The sequence below is a fragment of the Neolamprologus brichardi genome, chromosome 9, assembly GCF_056152115.1.
Source record: "Neolamprologus brichardi isolate AB-2024 chromosome 9, ASM5615211v1, whole genome shotgun sequence".
In the NCBI taxonomy this organism is placed as follows: Eukaryota; Metazoa; Chordata; class Actinopteri; order Cichliformes; family Cichlidae; genus Neolamprologus; species Neolamprologus brichardi.
Window position 1 is genome coordinate 14,189,663 of NC_142112.1, and position 19,660 is coordinate 14,209,322.

Genomic DNA, 19,660 nt, shown 5'->3' on the forward strand with positions numbered 1-19,660 from the left:
ATTCACCAGGGAGGATATGAAAAGTGGCAGTTTACCATTCTTAGACTGAGATTTCCAGCAGTAATGGGGGACAGTGAACAGTTGATATGTACTGTAAACCAACGCATACAGATCCGATGTCTCTCATCATCCACTGGAGCACAAACAGGGTGTCATCAGGATGCTACAAGACAGATTGATCCCTACAGATACAGCAGCCTGGGAAGCAGAGGAACATCACATCAAGAAGGCGCGAGTAAATGTGGTTATTTCACCTGAACATTTGTCAAAACTGGGAAGGCACTTAAAGAAAGCTCCAGCCGATCCAGAAGAGAAGGACAACTGCTGCCTAAAAGAAAACCTGTAGTGATCCCGTATGTGTCAGGAGTTTCGGAACAGTTGAGATCCATTTTTTCTAAACACCGAGTCTCGGTGGCTTTTAAACCCCAAAATACAATGCGTCAAAAATTGGTCCACCCCAAGGATTGGGTCCCCCAACACGTGCTAGGAGGATTGCCATGATTTATACATCAGGGAAACCAAACAACCTCTGGCAAAGCAGACGGCACAACACAGACAAGATACCTCGTCAGGCCAGGACTCTGCAGTCTATTTAAACCTACAGGCCAGTGGGCACTCTTCAGTGACGAGGATGTACACATCCTGGACAGGGAGGAACGCTGGTTTGAGTGGGGAGTCAAGGAGGCCATTTACGTGAAAAGAGGAAGACCATCTCTGAATCGAGGAGGGGGCCTAAGGGTCCATCTTTCATCATCCTACAATGCTGTGATTGCAGCCACTCCCTGATCAATCAGTTGTTGTTGATAAATGGTTATGACAACTTCCATATTAATGATGAAGAAACTGACCTCACATCTCATTGTTCGTCAGTGGTGCTAGTTTCAGTCACTGTGCAAATGTACTGTTTATAAGGTAGTCAGCTGAGACCGAAGAAGTCACTTGGATGAGTCACATTTTTCCCATTAAAAACGCTACGTCCAGATGAACAGAATCAAGCTCCTTACCTGGGTGATTGAGCATGCCTGAAGACATACAAAGCATATTCTCCCATATTAACTTCTCTTCTTTGGCTCCCTCATAAATACAGAATTTATTTTAAATTTTTTCTCCTCACAGACAATGTTTTGAATAATTGGGGCCCATCGTTTTTTAAAGGCCTTATTGTTATTAACCTAATAGAGCACAGCGTCCTTAGGCTGGAGTATGACTTGTAGTATTTAAAAGTAATTCAGGAGACAGACTTCCTTTCTACTTTTAAGATGACTTAAATCTTTCCTTTTTTTTGATAATGCTAATAGTTAGGGCTTGACCAGGTGTCCCGAAACACCTTTACTTGCTTTAATGAAATTGCTTTTAACCTTTAATACTGCTATAGGCTCAAGCTGCTGGGGAACCTCATGTGATACACTGACCATTTCTTCTCTATTTGCCTTGACTGAACCGTCTCTGGTGACAGCATGGGGAACGAGGTGCCTTTTTATTAACTTTAGTTATCTTCTCTGTAGTTTTCCCCAAGTTGCGTCTAAATCATTTCCTCTACTAGTATAAAGTTTCAGTTCTCTTATTAAGTTGGATCAGTTTGGTGAGTTACTTTGTTTTGTTAAGCTGTGTTTTAGCAGACTTGTGTTCAGTTGACGTCATCTATGTGCCCACTTATTTCTTACAATAGCATATTTTCTTCTGTAATTTTTATATTTTTGTCATTTTGGATACAATATGCCTGTCAAAAAGAAGTTATTATTTACATTAGTACTTTTATAGTTTTAAATCAATAATTTAAATCAATCCTGAAAGTTTCATTTTTTGACTCAGGTACCAACTTGGCTTCTTGGCTTTGAAAACATAAGCCACTTTTTATGACCATTGATGGGATTAAATTTTACTTTAATGCATCTCATTTAAAAAGCAGAAGACACGATCACACACCCAAATCAGTGCAGAACAACATTACATGCTATTATACTGAGTATAATTTATTGCATCAACTGCACATCGCTGCCATCTTGTGGATGGGAGACTGTTTTTACATCATTTGTTTTCATATGAAGTTCTTAAACAAGCAAAGATAGACCTTAAACCTGGTTTCCAGCTATAAAACCAAGGCCCCGCTGAATGCACTTTGTATTCTGTGTTTACTTCATTTTGTTGCATTTAATTATGGACACCCAGTTGCATTCAGTTTGTTTAGTGATTCATCCTCTAATTTTCCACAGCATGTCTTTTATCCTGTCTTCCTTCTCTCACCCCAACCGGTCGCAGCAGATGGCCGCCCCTCCCTGAGCCTGGTTCTGCCGGAGGTTTCTTCCTGTTAAAAGGGAGTTTTTCCTTCCCACTGTCGCCAAAGTGCTTGCTCATAGGGGGTCATATGATTGTTGGGCTTTTCTCTGTATCTATGAAGCGCCTTGAGGCGACGTTTGTTGTGATTTGGCGCTATATAAATAAAATTGAATTGAATTGAATTAATTTATGTTTCCCAGACTTGGGACATGACTAAACAGGATATTGCATCAGCGTCATTTCACCTTAACTGACCAATCCCGAACAGTACCACAGGCCATCGGTTGGATTTAAGACTTGGAACAGGAATACCTGATATTCAGAAATGATATAGCAGTCCGTCTGTCTCTCCGTGTTTCACGGCGGGGCCAGAGGGATGAACGGAGTGAGCTGAGTGGAAACTGTTGCTCAACTGTTGCTTCTTTTAAACTAAATTTATACTCCTTATAAAATGTTCCCAAAATATTTTTGCCAAAGTTTTCTCATCACAAATCCAATAAAGTATTAAACAGAAACAAAAAAAGAACATGTTGTTACATCATCGTAATGTTTTATTTATTCATGACAGCACAGTCTTTAATAAAGTCATCTGTGTACATTAGTGGTTTAAAAATTCAATACATAAACTAGTATAAAGCAGTCCCGGGGACTGGCTGACTAAAAATAGTTCACTTTCCCTTCTCCATCGGCTCTCCTCATCGGTGCACCTCCTCAGTTGTAGCACAGCCTACAAATCTCAGTCACAGTCTTACTAGCTAACAGCTAGTTCTTTCCTCTCGACTTCACCTGCCGCTTTTACAATACATCTGCTGCATTTCTCACATTCGTCGAGATAAAATAAATATCTCTCATGGCTCGCGCTCACTCTGCTGTGTGTAACATTCTTGTCTTTCACTATCCCGACTCCCTGCTTTACCCAGCTGAATTATTAGCTGCTGCATTATTCAAAGTATATTTTGCAGCTAAGGTGGCAGTGGGTTTCCTGTTTTTCACGGTATACAATGTATGAAAACTGACAGTGATCACAATGTTTACTCATCCACACTACTGAAAGAAGCAGCATGACAGAGGATCTTCTTTCTTACTTAACTATCTGCCAGACTCGTCAGCTTCAGCCACACACACAAACTATTATTTATTTTATCTATTTATTTCTAAAGAAGATTAGTTTTACTTATAACTTCTTTAGCATTTAAAAATAATTTTTACTTTCAATAAAGCCTTTGGTCAACCAAAGAAATAAAAAAAATCTCTTTTATTACCTTTAAGGTTCCTTGTACCTGACTTTAACATCTGTGTAACGTGCTTTCCTGACACTGTCACTGTACCATGAAAGCCTCATACCGTGGTAACATCATGTGCTTGTTCAAAGCAGCAGGGCACTAAACCCATACACTGAACCCCTGCTTTATAATCCATGACAGAGACACTTTGATCCAGGAGGGTCCGACACAGGCAGTTTATTACAACCTGATTGGTCTTTTTGATGCATGGTCCTCTTGCACTGAGATCTCTACTGGTCAAGAACGCACCAAGTCTCCATTTTGTTCGCATCTTGGCAGGGTGTCAGCAGCACTTTACTCTTACTCTAAGTACCTTTGGTTTTCTTCCACATGTGCATCAAGTCGATGGGGTTACCTTTTGCTAGAGGAACGAACCTGGTGTCTCATCCAGCTTGTTGGAGCTAAAGAATGACAGCAGGTAGACAGATAAACAGATCAAGATGTTGTCTTTATGAAGTCTTTCAACAGGCCCCCAAACTTGTTTTCACTACTTACAGCGTGATTGTCCTGGTTGCCTGGGGTTACTGGCACTACTACCAAAAGAAGACTGGAAGTTATGGATGGTCTCTTGAAGGATCTGCCTCTCTCTACCCTGATGACAGACAACAGTGATCATTATGCATTACGAGCAGATTTTCCGACAAAGATGCTGTAAGTGTTCTTTAAAAGTAGCCATATCTGGTATGAATCCACTGTAACACTATATATGTTATATTCCCTCTAAGGCTACGTCCACACGTACACGGGTATTTTTGAAAACGGAGATTTTCCATTTTCGTTTTAAAAAATAATCCCATCCACACGTAAAGGCAGAAATGAAGGAAAACGCTGCTAGGAACATGCCAAAGCAACAGGTGGCGATATATTCCTAACCATGTAGAAATGTTGGCCAATCAGAAGTCTAGAAGCCTCGGTGGGAAATAGTAAACAAAGCTGGGGCATAGAAGCAGAACCGAGTCGTATGTGTGGAGGGACAGTAACTGTGTGTGTATATGTAAGCATTTAAACACTGCACAGAGTACAATTAACAGTAACAGTATTGTAGAAATTCATTTCACCAAAACAATAACGTGGCGCACAGTGTGACGTCAAAAAATGCGCACACCTTTGACGCTGCGTTTTCTCCGTTTTTCTCGTCCACACAAATGCAAAAACTGAGTTTTCAAAAATATCCACCCTGGGCGGAGTTTTTAAAAAAAATCCGTTTTCAGTGACCGAAAACGCCGTTTACGTGTGGACGAAAGGTGCAAACTCATAGAAAAATCTGCGTTTTCAAAAATACCCGGGTACGTGTGGACGTAGCCTATATGTCTCTTGTGGATCAGGCAGTTTATTATTAAGACATAATGTTAGGATATACATTAGAAAGATACAGCACAAAATAGATTGCTGGAAGCAACTTTGAAATGCATAACCATGCTAAACCGAACGTACCTTTCCAGCATTGAGCTCTGATATGGCAGCCAAGATCTGTTGTCTGGGTCCGTCTGTTTTGATGCCCAGCTCCTTCAGGTCTCCATCGGTTAAAGTCAGGAATGCTTCCATATCCACCTAAAAGAAAAGAAAAGAAAAGAAAAGAAAAGCAAAGAAAAGAAAAGTGATGCATTTTTGGGCTTTAAGTGTGAAAACGTATGGTTAGAAGGCTAAGAAAGAAAAGATGGAGTACCTCTTGTTCCTCAAATATAGGCTGGTATTTCTCAAGGGACAGTTTCTTCAAAATACTGGACAGCTCATCTGAAAAAGTAAAAAAAACTATAAGGGAAACTGATGCCACGCATACTTATTTTACATCAAAGCACATGGTGTACATAAAAGAACACAATCCATGCATGATGATGATGATTTGGGTTAATGCTGAATAAACTGGGCCGACACCTTCATCTGTGATGGTTCCGCTGCTGGATCCTCCGCTGCTCTTGGAGCGTGGATGAGAAGAGGCTGAGGACAGAGAGTCTCCTGGCACGGGGGGAATCTTAGGTGTTGGGGAAGGAGACGGTGTGAGAGTGGGCGATGTGCTCTTGGAAGTCGAGGAATTCCCAGACTGAGGTCTCTTTTTCAACTCCATTTTCTACGAAGGAGGACAGTGAGGGTGGACAGTGGTATTTGTTCAGCTCTGGCTGTTTTTACACAGTTATACAAGACATTAAGAGTTACTGTCAAAGAAAACCTGTGAAAGAAAGTTGAGACCTTTCTGGAATGGATGTCTGAGGCAACAAGGCTGGGATGGGTGTGAATGTCAGGAAGGCTGATGTCAGGCAGGGGCAAACCAGGTGCTGAAACTGGTGGTGGTAGTGGGGCTTGACTCGGCGTCTGGTTGTGCTGTTTTTCCAGAGGTTGGCTCTTTACCTCTATAAGGCCAGCTGCTCTTTTCCGTTGGGCTGCTATCTGGGAGAGCACGCTGTCTGCACTGCCCCCTGGTGTAAGGAGAAAGCAAGATTGCGATGTGTTTTGCAGCCCCTGTGTCATGCAATCACTTTTTGCTTTTAATGTTTTTGCTTGCGAACCTGAACGGTTGTGGGAGTCCCGGTTGAGTCCCGCCACTCCATTTGAGCCTCCGGAGGAATGGGGGGAGTGATAGTGACCAGAGTTGGAAGGAGAGGATGAAGATGGTCCCTTGGGGATACTGGGAAACTTAATGGACCTGCTGACCACACGGCTGATGGATGTCTGTCCCATAAAGGAGAGAGAAGGAGCGGCATAAGGACAAATTTCGCCTTCTCCGACCTGAACTAAAACCCTCTCTGTCTAACACCCAAAAGGACCCACAATATCTGAATTTCCACTGCTGTTCAGCTTCCTCTGTGGTGGCATGGGCAGGCGGGGCACTTCGCTCTTGCCCTCCCTGAGGACGCGTGAGCGGTCCGAGTTCCACGGCTCAAAGTTGGAGGGTGGCAAGAAGGGAGGAATCACTGCTTTCAGCTTGTCATTTGGCAGCCGAGTCAAGGGGGCACCGCTTCTCAACTAAATTAGACAGACGCATATTAAGAGTCACAAACACATCTTAAAACTAAAACAACCCTAATCCAGGATAGTGCTCCTACCATCGTGGTTATTAGAAAGTCGTCTTTCTCTGAGGATGCTCTGCAGTGACCTGCTGAAAGGAGAATACACCACATTTATACATTACTTTGCTCACATAAAGCTGGACATATGCTCAGCTACATTTACTCTAAACATCTCATGGACATGTGATGTCATTCATGGTTTTAAGGAAACCGACTCACCGCCATCTTTGGTCTTCACTGCCCAGGCGGTGCTCATGTCATTCCCTGCTACAGCAGGAGTAGGTGCCACCGCCCCGTTGGAAACAGCAGCGGGCTTCCTGTTCGCCTTCATCGTGGCATCCAGTGAACTCTCGGCATCGTCTGGAAATGGAGCCAGGCGATTGGTTGAGAGGCCATGCCTGAGGGTGTGAGTTAACTTGAGCCGACGGAAGCGGTTCGACATCCTACTCCACCAGGACTGGAAGAGGGTGGACACAAAGGAGCGTTATAACCAAAACTATTATGATACCCTTGATAGGAAGCAACTTTGCAAATTACGTTTTTACCTTAAGGCCTCCTTTGTCATCGGGCGGCACGGGGACATTGTTGAGGGACTGTCGACTCTTGGAGCGCGTCATTAAAGTTCTGGCGCGGTGTTTCGACTTATCTTTGTCTACCTGCATGCACACGGATGCTAACAGACGTACCAGCTCAGTGTCTGACAGAAAACACAGGGGAAACAATTATGAGTGCATGAGTATATGAAGTTAATAACTTGCAAAAAGCGAGGGATTTAAGTCTACCTGTTTCATGATCGTTATCATAGATTATTCTACCGATTATTTTCTCTATTAATAGATGAATTGTTTGATTAGATAAAGTGATAAACACCCATCACATTCAAACAGCTTGTTTCACACAGCTAATACTTCAAAAAGCAACCTCATCACTTACTGCTAAAACCAAAAGTCCAGGGATGAGCTTTTCTAAAAGCAAATATAACTGAAAAAAGATTCAATTCTTTTTATTCCAATTCACGCTTCTAAATTTTGATTGGTTGATATTATGAAATCACTACGTGTGTCCTGTATCCTCATCTTAAGTACACTACTTTATTTAAAAGGTTTAAATAAGGGATTTCACAAATGGTGGATGCCTTTTGGTTAATGAATGAATTATAGTCTTTAGCTGTGGTTTTCCCAAAGTGTTATTAGACGGAGCAATGACAGGAAGAACTACCTGGATCATTGAGCAGCATAACCAAATCAAACGCTGTGTATCCATTCTTAGCTCGGAGGTTGACATCAGCACCTTGATTCAACAAGTACTTGACAATGTCTTTATTGCTGAATGGAGGGTGGAGGAGAAAACAAAAGACAGTGTATGAAACGATACATGCTCTGTGTATGACTTTGGAAGTCAGACATCCTGATATTAAATATGGTATTGACTTTTTGTCACTCTGTAGTAGAAACCTGTTCTAAATATATTCAAAATCAGCAGGACAGCAACAACAGTGTTTAACACCTGAGCCAAACTTCTTAACCTTAAATTGATCTAAATCATTCTAAAAAAAACAAAACAATTTTCTGGTTGAAACAAACCAGCAGCTTCTCCTCACCCGTGGTAGGTGGCCTGCATTAAAGCGGTCCACCCATGGACGCCATCTTGTTTATCTATGTCGGCATTCTTCTCCACCATCAGCTGAACCACCTCTAACTGGCCGCTTACTGCTGCCATCATGAGAGGCGTTGCTCCCTCCTGATTGGACAAATTCACCTGAGCAGGATCCTCCTCCAGGATTTCTTTGACCAGCTGTGAATTTCCTGAGAAGAAAACATATTTACAGATGTGTAGAGGCATGTAAAGTCATTCGTTTCCCGAAAACTTTTCCTCCAGGTTTATCAGTTCGATTCAGCTTACCTAATTTCAGAGCGCTGAGCACATCTGGCCTTCTTCTCTCATCATCTGCGAAGAAACAAGTGAGAATGAGAAGAGGAAAGAGATCTGGAACAAAACAGCCCCGCTTGGCCAGACTCCACATAGCTCAGCAAAAATCAGGCAGCGTGGGGGGTGGGGTGTTAAGTACACAACTGTTACATGCTACAGAGTTCAACAAACACATAAATCACATCAACTATAATTTATGTGCGAGACTGCTTAGAAAAAAAAGAAAAAAGGCAGAAAAGTAGAGAGGTGAAAGACGCATTCACTAGCAAGTACTAAAGCTCCAAATGTGATTCACCCGTATGTAGTGCTAATGAAGATGACACGTTAATGAGAAGCAAAGAGCTAAGCCAGAGGCTGACGCTGTGGTTTGGGGAAGGCAGTGGCTTTGAATCCTGATAAATCCCTCTCAGTTCCCACAAACAGTTGCATAGGGCAGGTGGGCATTTACAGCCGTAAACCAGCGATGTCTGAAGTGTGGGCCCACTCCTGAACTTCAGATAAGAGTAAGAAGAACCTCACTAGAACTTGTACATCGTTAGAAACTAAAACTTGTAGGTTTCACTAACAAATCTGCTTGATTTGCCTTTTCAAACTTTTACTTGTTTGCATGCTGCAATTAAAACCTTTGAAATATACACTGCGTGTGGCTACGTTGGTAAGTTGAGCTAAAAACCTGAACTACCTGTGAGAAGAGCCATGAAACAAAGAGGCTGAGCTCCTCTGGCCCCTCTCATGTCAACGTTAACTGAAGTGCATTCGCAACCTGCAGGGGGTCAGGGGTGGGGGATGGATTCTCTTGTCGACATGGTGCTACCAAAATAAAATTCAAAAGCTTTCAAAGCACTGCACACTCTCAGAAAACACTAAAAAGTTGGGTATTTACTTTATTTTGTCTTTTTGCAAACACTTTTTGCACTATTACGTCACTCTGCTATTCTCTGATAATCAAAAACATTCAACTGACTCCTTCATTATACTATACAGGAAACCACATATGTTCTTTTTATGTTCTATACGAATTCAAGATACATGTGAAGTTGAAGTTTTATACTGATGTTATCCATGTTATTTGTGTCTGCTTTGGCTGATTTAATTTTAGTATTAATGATAATAATAAACCCCAACAATCAGATGACCCACTATGAAAACCACTTGGCAACGGTGGAGAGGAAAAAACTCCCTTCTAACAGGAAGAAACCTCCAACAGAACCAGGAGGGGCAGTCATGCTGCGACCGCTAAGGGGTGAGGGAAGGAAGACAGGTCCTTTGTCCTTTTGTCCTTTTTAGGAAACATGTAACACACGTATGCAGGCTCAGCTGCTCAGCTCCTTCAGTTTGCTTCTAAAGTTTTTCAGACTGGAAGATGTAAGTAAGTAAATTTTTGTTTATATAACACCTTTCAAGTGCCAGATTATAATATTATTTTATGCCATGTTAGACCCCTAATTAAAGATTGTGAATTATTATGTAGTTTTAGTTTGCATTATTCTCCTGAATTAGAAGAAGGTGATAACTATTACATTTGGTAAACTGATCTGCATTACATTAGACTGCTGATTTATTGTGAATGAATGATATTGTTTTATGATGCATTATACTGTGAGTTATAAGAAAATACTGTTCACAGAAAGTCATCGCCTTATTTGTCTGATTAGAAGAGAACAGAGCATTCTGCCCCATCTCAGCAGGAGCAGATAAACAGGGAGCCAAGGTCGTAGCTTAGGCGCTGTGTGAGAGAAAGAATGTGAATGTTTAGGCTTTTATGATTAGGTGGGGGCCACTAGAGGTTATAAGAGTTTGATCAAGGCTCCACCATTTTGAGATCTGATGCTGTCTGCTGTATGGTGTCCATCTCCCACGCGTGTGTTCATTAAATCATCGTTTGACTTGACCCGGCCAGACCAGTGTTGTTATTTTGGTTTTCCTCTTGTATCCATCCCCAATATTTGAATCCGTAACACAAGATAAAATCACAAAGTGCTTCAAGCTAAAACATAAAAACAAAAATCAACCAAAAGCAAGTTTAAAAAGATGAGTTTTTAACTGTTCTTTTACAAGGGCGTGTATAATATGCGATGGCACTATTGTACTTTATCATCAGGCCGAGACAGCAAAGTCTGAATCAGTAACTAAGGGAAGGCCGTACCTGTCTGTGGTCTGACAGTAGTGATGGAGTCCAAATAAGCCTTGATGTCTCTCTGTTTCAGCTGCATGGCCAGTTCAAAGGCTGTCTTGGACAGAACGTTGATTCGGTCTGGGTCAGCTCCACGTTCCACCAGCTGCTGAGCCACAGCCACCTTTACAAAACACACACACACAGCTTTAATCACCACCACAATGTGCTAAATATATATATCTTTTTTTATCCATCCAACCATCAATGTTTTAAACCCTACCTTCCCACTTAGAGTGGACAGCATCAGTGGTCCCCATCCAGTGGTCTTCTGAGAGAAGTTTACATCAGAGCCCCACTCCAGCAGCAGGCACACAACGGCCTCATGACCGTGCTGAGACGCCACCATCAACGCTGTGATGTCCATGAATTCTCTGCCACCTCCTCCTCCCAGACAGCCTTCACCGGGTCCAAAACTGGCTCCGCTGTGAAAAAACAAAACAAAACAAAAAACAGTGGAGGATGTTAGTTAGATATCACACTGGGCTACAAATTTACTTGAAAAAGAGAAATAAACCTGCAGCTGTTGTTGTTGTTGCCATTGGAGACCGCCTCTGCGGCAACAGCCAGGTGATCAAAGTCATCCACGTACGCACCGCTCTCCAGAAGCAGCTTGACTACATGAGTGTGTCCCCCGCGAGCCGCCATGGTCAGGACGCTTGCTCCAAGCCTGTTGCGCCCATTAATCTCTGCCCCGTTCTCCAAAAGAATGTGGGCGACAGTCAAGTGGCCAAACCTGGGAGGAGAAATAGGACAGAGGAAGAACTTTGCATGTAGAAGTTGTTCCAGGTGAATTAGGATGCTCTTTTTAAGCCAGCTATCACAGGCTCCAAAAGAGATGCTAGTGGACTTTAAGCAAGGACTGTGTAGAAAACTACAGATATGTTCAAAATTAGAAAAAGAAAATGGATAAAAGTGAACAGTAATTTGCTACAAAGCACTTGAATTTTCTCTATAACGAAGGTTGAAGGCTCATTGAAATCTCTAGATAACAATGGTATCACTTTATAATATGGCCTGCACATAAGGGCATAAATTAAGGTTTTGTTTCTTTTAAGATCAATTTAAAAGAAACCCTACCTTCCCACTTAGATTATAAAATCTCACTGGCCTGCAAATTTTGATGATATCTTTGTTTCCTGTAAAAACCTGACTTGTTACCCCGTTATTATAATGTACCTTCTTGTAATTAACTGTTGGTAAAATATAATTACATTTGAATTTATTGTAAAATAATTTAAATACCATTTAACTACAGTGGAATTTGTCGCTGGCTGTATTATAAAGTGTTACCTACGAAACTCCACTAAGTTCCGCAAATGTTAAACCCCCGATCGGCCTGTGATATTAAAGGAAACAAAACTAAACACAATCTGCTCCCTCTCATGTTCACTAAAATGTGTGTTTTTATGCGACGAATTGGGGAGGGGCATCGGAATATTCCTGCCCTTTAATATAAATCACTTTATGATTAAGAACACACGGTGGCAAATAAAAAAAGGCACATTTTTAGAAGGAGTCTGGTGCCACCCTCTTGACAAGTTACATGAGCTCCAGCAAGCTGCCCCACCTCGCAGCCTGCATCAGTGGGGTCCAGCCGTAGTTGTTGCGACTGTCCACTGAGGCCCCCTTTCTCAGCAAGAACCGGACCAGGTTCTCGTGTCCGCTGGCCGAGGCAAACTGCAGGCCGGTGTTTCCCTCTTCGTCGGTGCAGTCCACAGGTACCAGAGACAACATGTCCGCAGCGTCACACTCCGAACCCGCTTCTGACCGCAGCCTGCTCTGCCGCCCGGACTCCTTCGGGGCTCCGGGCTCCAGGATGCTCCGGGCCGTTTCATAGTCCCCCTCATCGCAGGCACGTAAAAGTAGCCGCGAATTCACGGGGACCCCGAAATTCATGTCTTTATTCACCGCGCTGTTTCGTCTCCATTCAGTTTCCAGTTGTTTTATCGACGATAACCGTGAAAAAGTTCTCCTCTGTCACTTGGCGGCGGCCTGTGTTTGGAAATCATGACGCACAGCAAAATGAAGTTCAGATTTGTTGTTAATGTTCTTCCTTTCAAACAATACGCCAAGGAGCTCCTCTCCAGTCTCTACATTTAGTCTAATGTTCTTCACAAAACAACTTTGTGGCCATCAGCCGGCGATGCCCGGTTCCGTTACTTGTTTAGGAATCTGATCACGGTGAAGTTAGTGGCTACACGGCGCAACTTCTGCTTTTCAAAACAAAAGCATACTCAGGTACGATCAGCTTTTAGGGTACTTTGGTCAAACCCACTTATAGCTCGGCTGCGTAGTATATTTCATTACATTGTGTTTGTATATCCTCACTCCACATTCGTATATGACTAGTGTCCGATACATTACTAGCCAAGATAATATTTTAAAAAATACAGTGTCACAAACCTTAATATATACTTTGTGACACAAAGCAAATGACACATCTTACAATTTAAAAATGTAAATATGAAAAGGGCAGTGTTTCACAGCGTAGTATTGATATTGATATTATTCACTCGGCTATCACCATCTTTCTGAACTTTTTGTTCGCCTCAACATAATTGTTACAAACAATGATTGTATTATTCTGAAACGTTTTTTACCGGAAGTGTTCTCTGGTTTTTATGTCTCTATTTGCTGTTGTTGTCTGAGGTTTCTGCGTTACATACTTAGAGGTTATTTCGTTGTTGTAGATATACAGAGGTTAACAGTGCTAAAAACACGAGGTTTCTGGTTTATTTTTAATGCTGTCATGATTGTTATTGTTATTTATGTCCTGCCAACGCGCAGCTGATCAGATGTGCAAAAAACGTGTTTCCACTGCCCTCCAGTGGTGGAAAAATGCAACAATTCACTTTAGTCCTTTTTTTTTTTTTTTTTTTTTACAAACCAGACACCAAATAGGAGTATTTACAGTGAGCATTATTATTGGCACAATATACACAAATATAATTTTAATGTAAACTTTGAAATAAGGTTTACTTTAAATAAATAAATATATTTAAAAAATATTTTTAAAAATCTGGGAGATTTTTTTTCTCTCAGTAGAAAAAACAAGCAATATCTTAATGAAAAATATTTTGTTTGTTGCAGAATTCGATTTGTTTTCATAGCTTGTTTTCACACCCAGTACAGTCAGAGCAAGCAAACAAACAAAAACACAAAAACAAAAAGGAAATGTTTTTAAATGTATCTAATTCAATTACATATACAATTTGTACATTGTAAAACGTTAGAATTAATGGAATCTGGTCAAATTAAATTTACTTGATTGGCATATATTTAGTTTATACCAAGTATATTTTCCGTGATGATTGCTAATTTAAATAAATAAATCTTTGATTTCATAAATTTCATTTGCATTTTACTCAAAATTCTTGCTTCATGTTTACTGGAGGTTAATATTTATTTACTGTGTGCCCTGGGGGTTGGAATAACAGCCAATAGCAGAAATTTGTGTAATTAAACCATTTATATCATTAGAACTATTTTATAAAATATTGTATTATTTAATATTGATACTTTAACTTGGTTGTTACTGTTCTTACTGTGTTGGAGCAACTGTGACCTTTTAATTTCCTCTGGGTTTAAAAAATATTCTGATTTTGATTCTTGCTTCTAAATGCACATTTTGGAATGAAGAATTTGCCATAGATTACGAGTAACAACACAATAACTACTGTAACAAATTTGTGGCATTATCAGTTTGTACAAATCACTATTACTGGAATAATAGTAAAAGTAACAGTTGCAGTCTTATCTAAAACGCACATACGTGATCACACTGCAATTTCAAAGTCACGTTAATAGATGTCGCTATTAGTTACGGAGCTGCTTGAAACACCAACGAAGAAGTAGAAGACTCCCGGATGAGCAGTACATATGAGGAAACGGGCCTGTGCTCGGTCTTTTCACCGAGAGCTAACCACGTTGGTGGCGTGCTTTCCTGGCTCACCGCTGTTCGCTTGAATTTTTTTCCGAATAAGTCGGTCAGGAATATTCACAATGGTATGTGCTGTTTGATTATGTCAACCAACAACTTGTATGCAGCTGGTTTTTGCTAATTGCTTGATAATTTGTAGAGTAATTTGAACTCAAGAGTTTTACGGAGTGTCGCTGCTAATGCCGACAGCTAATGGCGCTCGCCATAACGTTAGAAAGCTGTAGATTCATGCGGCTGTGGATGTTAAATGCACAGTTAACTTTTCGGCGCATTTCTAAGTGAGGCAGAAGACTCGCTTATATAAAGTTCAAGCTTCCTCTTGACTGGTTGTTGCTGAAAGTAAACAATTTGGGTGTCGTTATTCATCGGGGTGTCCCAAATTATAGTTCTCTGCCGCTGCGTTCAGGTGCTTTTGCCCGGGCTTCCGAATCAGTGTAAAATGAATCTAACCTGAACTAGTTCGCTGCGCGTGTTCTTGAGATCTCCCCCTATTTTTATTTTTATTTTTATTTATTTTTTTTTTGGGGGGGGGGGGGGGGGGGTGTTGTTTAATTGTAAGCCATGCTGTGTAATATCCTGTGGACCACTATTGTTTTTTTTTGTCTTTTTTTTTTTTACATCGTCCTGCAATATCAAAGATGGGTCTGAGTAACTGCTTTTTTCTCCTCACATCCAGGCTTTTAAGGACACCGGCAAGGCACCAGTTGACACTGAGGTTGCCATCCACCGCATCCGCATCACCCTCACCAGCCGCAACGTCAAATCTCTGGAGAAGGGTAATTAAGCTCAGATTTAGTTAATGTTGTGAGTTTAACCTGACCTGAGCTATGAGGACAAAATTTTGACTGATAAACCCTGATTTATGTATACGCTATTCTGAGCCACGGCTTGGAAAGCAAATCAAGGCAAAGTGATGACTGGCCGTGTTTTCAAGTTTTGTGCATTTCTGTTCTGCAGTCTGCGCAGACCTGATCCGTGGGGCTAAGGAAAAGAACCTGAAGGTGAAGGGACCTGTCCGCATGCCAACCAAGGTACTGAAGACCATGGCTCCGAACTCTTATCTAACACCACATTGGAATAAATTGCTTTTTCTTGATTGCGTATCCTGAATGCTTGATCATTTTATTAAAGTAAAATGCATTTCTCTTCCTCCCTCCAGACTCTGCGCATCACCACCAGAAAGACTCCCTGTGGTGAAGGGTCCAAAACCTGGGATCGCTTCCAGATGAGGATCCATAAGCGCCTGATTGATCTGCACAGCCCATCTGAAATTGTAAAGCAGATCACCTCCATCAGCATCGAACCTGGTGTAGAGGTCGAAGTCACTATTGCTGATGCATAAATGACCCAGATTTTTCAATAAAGCAATGAATGAGCAAACTATGACGTGGTGGTGTTTGGGTTTTGTGATGGTGGGAAACCTCAAAAGGGCCAAGTTTGCGATGAGTGTCTAGATGTTAATTGTAAACTTAAGCAAAATCTACCTACAGGTAAAGGAAGGTAAAGGAACCTGAAAAAGCAGTCTTAGACGCTCACTGAATGGCTGTAGTTTTCAAAAGCAATAGATATAAATTTGCCTTTTATTAATATGTCTTAAAGGAAAGAAAGTGCCAAAGGTTTTACTAAGTTAAAATAAGTGTAAACATTTGTCAGTTGAAGGATTATTAGAGAAACCTTGAACTAAGGGGGCTAGTGACATGATATGACAACTGTAAACCAGAGTTGGATGTCTCGAGACCAGTCTTGCTTTCTCAGATTGACACCGTGTTCGGGAGATTAGGAGTCAGCCTTACTGGGCTTAAGCCCGGGTCATTTTTTTTCAGAAGCCCGGGGTCTTTTGGAGTGTAATTTGTTTCATAGTAAGATGCCTGACTGACAACTGTATAAAACAAAAACTACACATAAGATTCGAAGCACATAGCGCACAGTACTAAATTCCCTTTAATTTTGGCATGATCTGAGCTCAGGCACTAGCAGACTGAGCACAACGCTTGCGCCTGTGAGTGAGGGGGGAAAAGCTGCTCCCTGCAAGTTTGCTGCCGACAGAGGAGCGCTTAAGTTTGACCAGGTACCAAAGCAAATCATTCGCACTGTTCAAATAATGTAAATATGACGGCGTTTCACAAAAGATTGATATCAAACTGATCACATGGATAAATAAAAAGCCGAACAACAAAAATGCTTTCTTTTTAGAGAGTCTTAGCTTACATGTGTGTTTATTTCATATTTTCAGTAGTTACCCTCGACGGCTAAACAAAGCTCTCTAAATCGGTTTCAGTAATGTACTGATGAACACAACAATGGCCATAAGGAGCTTCTTTCAAAGAAAAAAACTCGGGTACATGTTATTTTATATATTATGCTTTGTATGTTGTTCAGTATATTTCTATGCAAAACGAGGAATTTCAACACACAGCAGTATATTCACAGTTGAAACCAGATGTTTACATACACTTTAGAGAGAAAACATAAAAAACATTTTTTTTACTGTTAAACATCAATTTAGAGTAAACTTGTTTTGTTTTAGATAAATAAATATTGAAATATCTTTTGAATTAGTTAAATGTCAAAATAAAGAGAGACAGCTGTCTGTTTTTATCACTTTCATCAAATTTAGGAGTACATGTACACTAAGTTTATTGTTAATTAATAAGAAAACTGCAGACGATTCCATTCTGAGCTGAAGAAGCTTCTGATAGGTTAGTAGAGTCCATGTGAGTAAATTGGTGGCACAGCTGTGGATGCATATAAGGCAAAACACAGAGCCTGTTTCTTTGACATGGGAAAATCAAGAGATGTCAACCAAAACACCAGGAAAAGAATTGTGGAGCTCCATTTATTTCATATCTCTAGTTTTTTCATAATCTTACGCTCTTCAGAATACTTAACCTTTTTTCTGTTTTCCTCAGTCCGAAAAATATATTGAAGCACATACATTCAAAGATATTTGAACCCTTTGAATCATTACGTTCATGGATCTTTTCTTCTCTTCACATTCAAATTCTTAAAGTTATGCAAAAATCAGGTCAATTTAACTTTGTCCTCGTCTGTCCTTGTTAGATGTTGAAAAATCTCTAAGTAATAAAAATTGATAGTTTTTCTTCAGAGATCCTAAATCCCTGAAAGTCACTTTAAAAAAGACCCTATATAGTCCTTCTGTGTAAACTTTGTCTCAATGTAAAAAAACAAACAATCAGGCTTCTGGTTTCTAAAGTCATTAAAATATCATTAAAATAAGCAGAAAACATGATTCTGTCTCTGCTGCAAACCTCCATGTGTATCAAAACTGGGCAACCTCTTTTCCAAAAATACAAAAATAACCATAGTAATTATAATAACGTGGCTATATTTTCTTCTGTAGTGATGTAAATGTTACTAAACTGGATAAAATCTGCTCATTTTTGTTATCGGGGACCTAAAAATCCTTATTATAGGAGAAATTATTCCCACTTCCTGGTGCTTTGATTCTCTAAAGCAGTGGTGGGGAACTCCACAGACTTGCAGCTACAGCCAGTTTTTATTTTTCGATAAATCACAGAGTGATGGAGCTGTAAAGGCAGGTTTCATCACAGCAGAGGATTTCATTTAATGTGCATTCTTTAGGTTTATATCTGCAACCAGAACTACTCAGACTGCATTGTGAGGCGGCTGTGCACGACCTGCATTTATGTTAAATTAAAGTACTTAATGCGAGCGTGATTTCCCTGTGCGGATATGAATGAAACGCTGTACTGGTGTCCAGCACTGGGGGCCAGTTCCTGATGTCCATCGTGGCCATGGCCTCTTTGGAGCGCAGCAGACTCACCTGCACAATTAGAAAGAGAAAGACAGAAGAAGAAATTAAGCTCCCTTTTTTCCCCAGAGGAGATCAGAAGTCAGCCAGAGCCATACGAGTCTGGAATTAGCTGGGAGCGAGAGCTTGAGCCCTGGAGTTCTGACTGAAAGAGAAACCGCATCGGTTTAACAGACAAATTAAGAGTCTGACCTCGACAATCATCTTAACAGTGGGCAGGGTGGTGGAGATGTTCTGAGGGTGAGGCGGTCGCACTGTGATGGGAACGCAGCCGGCGTAGAGGAAGCCGGCGTACAGGCAGCCGGCGTACAGGCAGCCAGAAAAGGCTGCAATCAGGTAACGAGGTTCTCGTTTGGCTCTTGGCGAAGGCGGTCGCACTTTTCTCCTCTCCCCCTTCCCCTTATCTTCCCTGCTTAGCCTCTTGTGTCCTTGTCTTGTCTCGTGTATATTACTTTCCCTCGAACAGTCTCTCACTGTCGTTCTCTAAAGCCTAAAGAGAATTATGGATTTGATCAACTGGTCTCTGAATGCTATTGACACCTTTTTCTCAACGAGAAGTCTGGGTTCGGGAGAGCCCGAGTGCCCTGGAGGGACTTTCCCTGCCGGATACACGATGGACGGGTGGAAGAACTGGAGGATCATGTGCCTGGCGGGACTGTCGATCGAGGACGCTGAAGATATCTACCTATTCGGAACCATGATAACAGGGTTCTTGCTGATCAGAGCTGGCTTGGCCCTGGCTTATCAGAGAATTAAGAGAGCGGAACCGGCTGTTCAGTCACAAGAAGTTTGAGAGGCACAACTCAGACAGAAGAGGAGACAGAGAAAAGCCACGTGGATAGGAGCTAGTCTCCCGAGCTAAGGTTAGCCAAAGAGGGCATGGATGCAGACGAGCCCAGCCTCCTGAACATCCCGAAAGAGCTTCGTGACTTTAGGAAAGATAACAACAAACAACATGCACATATTAGACGAGGGTTAAGAAGAGTTGATGCTAGAATGGAAGAGGCAGAGGGGCGATTCGACGAGACTGAGACGGTGCTACAGTTGTTTATTTTATTCATAAACTTCACTATTTCATTAATTATGTCATGGTTTCTTTGCTTCTTCATCTCTAGTACTTACACATCGGTGTATGTTCCTTGTGTTTGCTTACATTAAAATACCAGTACTAATGACCAGAGCATATAAATGCAGCTTTTCATATTTGACAATATATTTTGAAAGCACAAGAAAAATCACAAACAGTTTTCAATGTAG

The 19,660-nt window shown here is 41.2% G+C and overlaps 2 protein-coding genes and 1 non-coding gene across 4 annotated transcripts; 2 read left to right on the plus strand and 1 right to left on the minus strand.

Moving 5' to 3' along the window:
* Positions 1-2,819: 2,819 nt before the first annotated feature.
* anks6 (ankyrin repeat and sterile alpha motif domain containing 6) lies at positions 2,820-12,846 on the minus strand. 2 transcript variants are annotated; one of them, XM_006809689.3, is made up of 18 exons: positions 12,238-12,846; positions 11,185-11,403; positions 10,891-11,092; positions 10,641-10,791; positions 8,468-8,512; positions 8,166-8,370; positions 7,784-7,890; positions 7,111-7,262; positions 6,785-7,022; positions 6,602-6,651; positions 6,327-6,521; positions 6,065-6,227; positions 5,748-5,974; positions 5,436-5,628; positions 5,227-5,294; positions 4,995-5,111; positions 4,056-4,152; positions 2,820-3,961 (listed from the first exon to the last, which is right to left on the minus strand). In XM_006809689.3, the coding sequence occupies exons 1-18, from the start codon at positions 12,564-12,566 to the stop codon at positions 3,912-3,914; spliced, it is 2,808 nt and encodes a 935-aa protein (XP_006809752.2). In that variant the 5' UTR covers positions 12,567-12,846; the 3' UTR covers positions 2,820-3,911. The 2 variants fall into 2 exon arrangements, with proteins under 2 accessions (XP_006809752.2, XP_006809751.2); XM_006809688.3 differs by having other exon boundaries at positions 6,602-6,654.
* Positions 12,847-14,529: 1,683 nt separating this feature from the next.
* Positions 14,530-15,993, plus strand: rps20 (ribosomal protein S20). Its single transcript, XM_006809687.3, has 4 exons — positions 14,530-14,675; positions 15,287-15,386; positions 15,568-15,641; positions 15,770-15,993. The coding sequence occupies exons 1-4, from the start codon at positions 14,673-14,675 to the stop codon at positions 15,950-15,952; spliced, it is 360 nt and encodes a 119-aa protein (XP_006809750.1). The 5' UTR covers positions 14,530-14,672; the 3' UTR covers positions 15,953-15,993.
* Positions 15,432-15,497, plus strand: LOC118456038 (small nucleolar RNA U54). The gene has a single exon (XR_004844332.1). It is a non-coding gene; the product is annotated as a small nucleolar RNA U54 (small nucleolar RNA).
* Positions 15,994-19,660: the final 3,667 nt, after the last annotated feature.

Bases quoted from the DNA above. Each gene is read 5' to 3' on its own strand.
- anks6 (XM_006809688.3), bottom strand. From the start codon at position 12,566: ATGAATTTCGGGGTCCCCGTGAATTCGCGGCTACTTTTACGTGCCTGC. The intron at 10,792-10,890 runs GTAGGGTTTAAA...TGTTTTGTAAAG, and splicing joins TGTCCACTCTAAGTGGGAAG to GTGGCTGTGGCTCAGCAGCT. The intron at 7,891-8,165 runs GTGAGGAGAAGC...CCCTCCATTCAG, and splicing joins ATGCAGGCCACCTACCACGG to CAATAAAGACATTGTCAAGT.
- rps20 (XM_006809687.3), top strand. The intron at 15,387-15,567 runs GTAATTAAGCTC...TCTGTTCTGCAG, and splicing joins CGTCAAATCTCTGGAGAAGG to TCTGCGCAGACCTGATCCGT. The intron at 15,642-15,769 runs GTACTGAAGACC...TCCTCCCTCCAG, and splicing joins CTGTCCGCATGCCAACCAAG to ACTCTGCGCATCACCACCAG.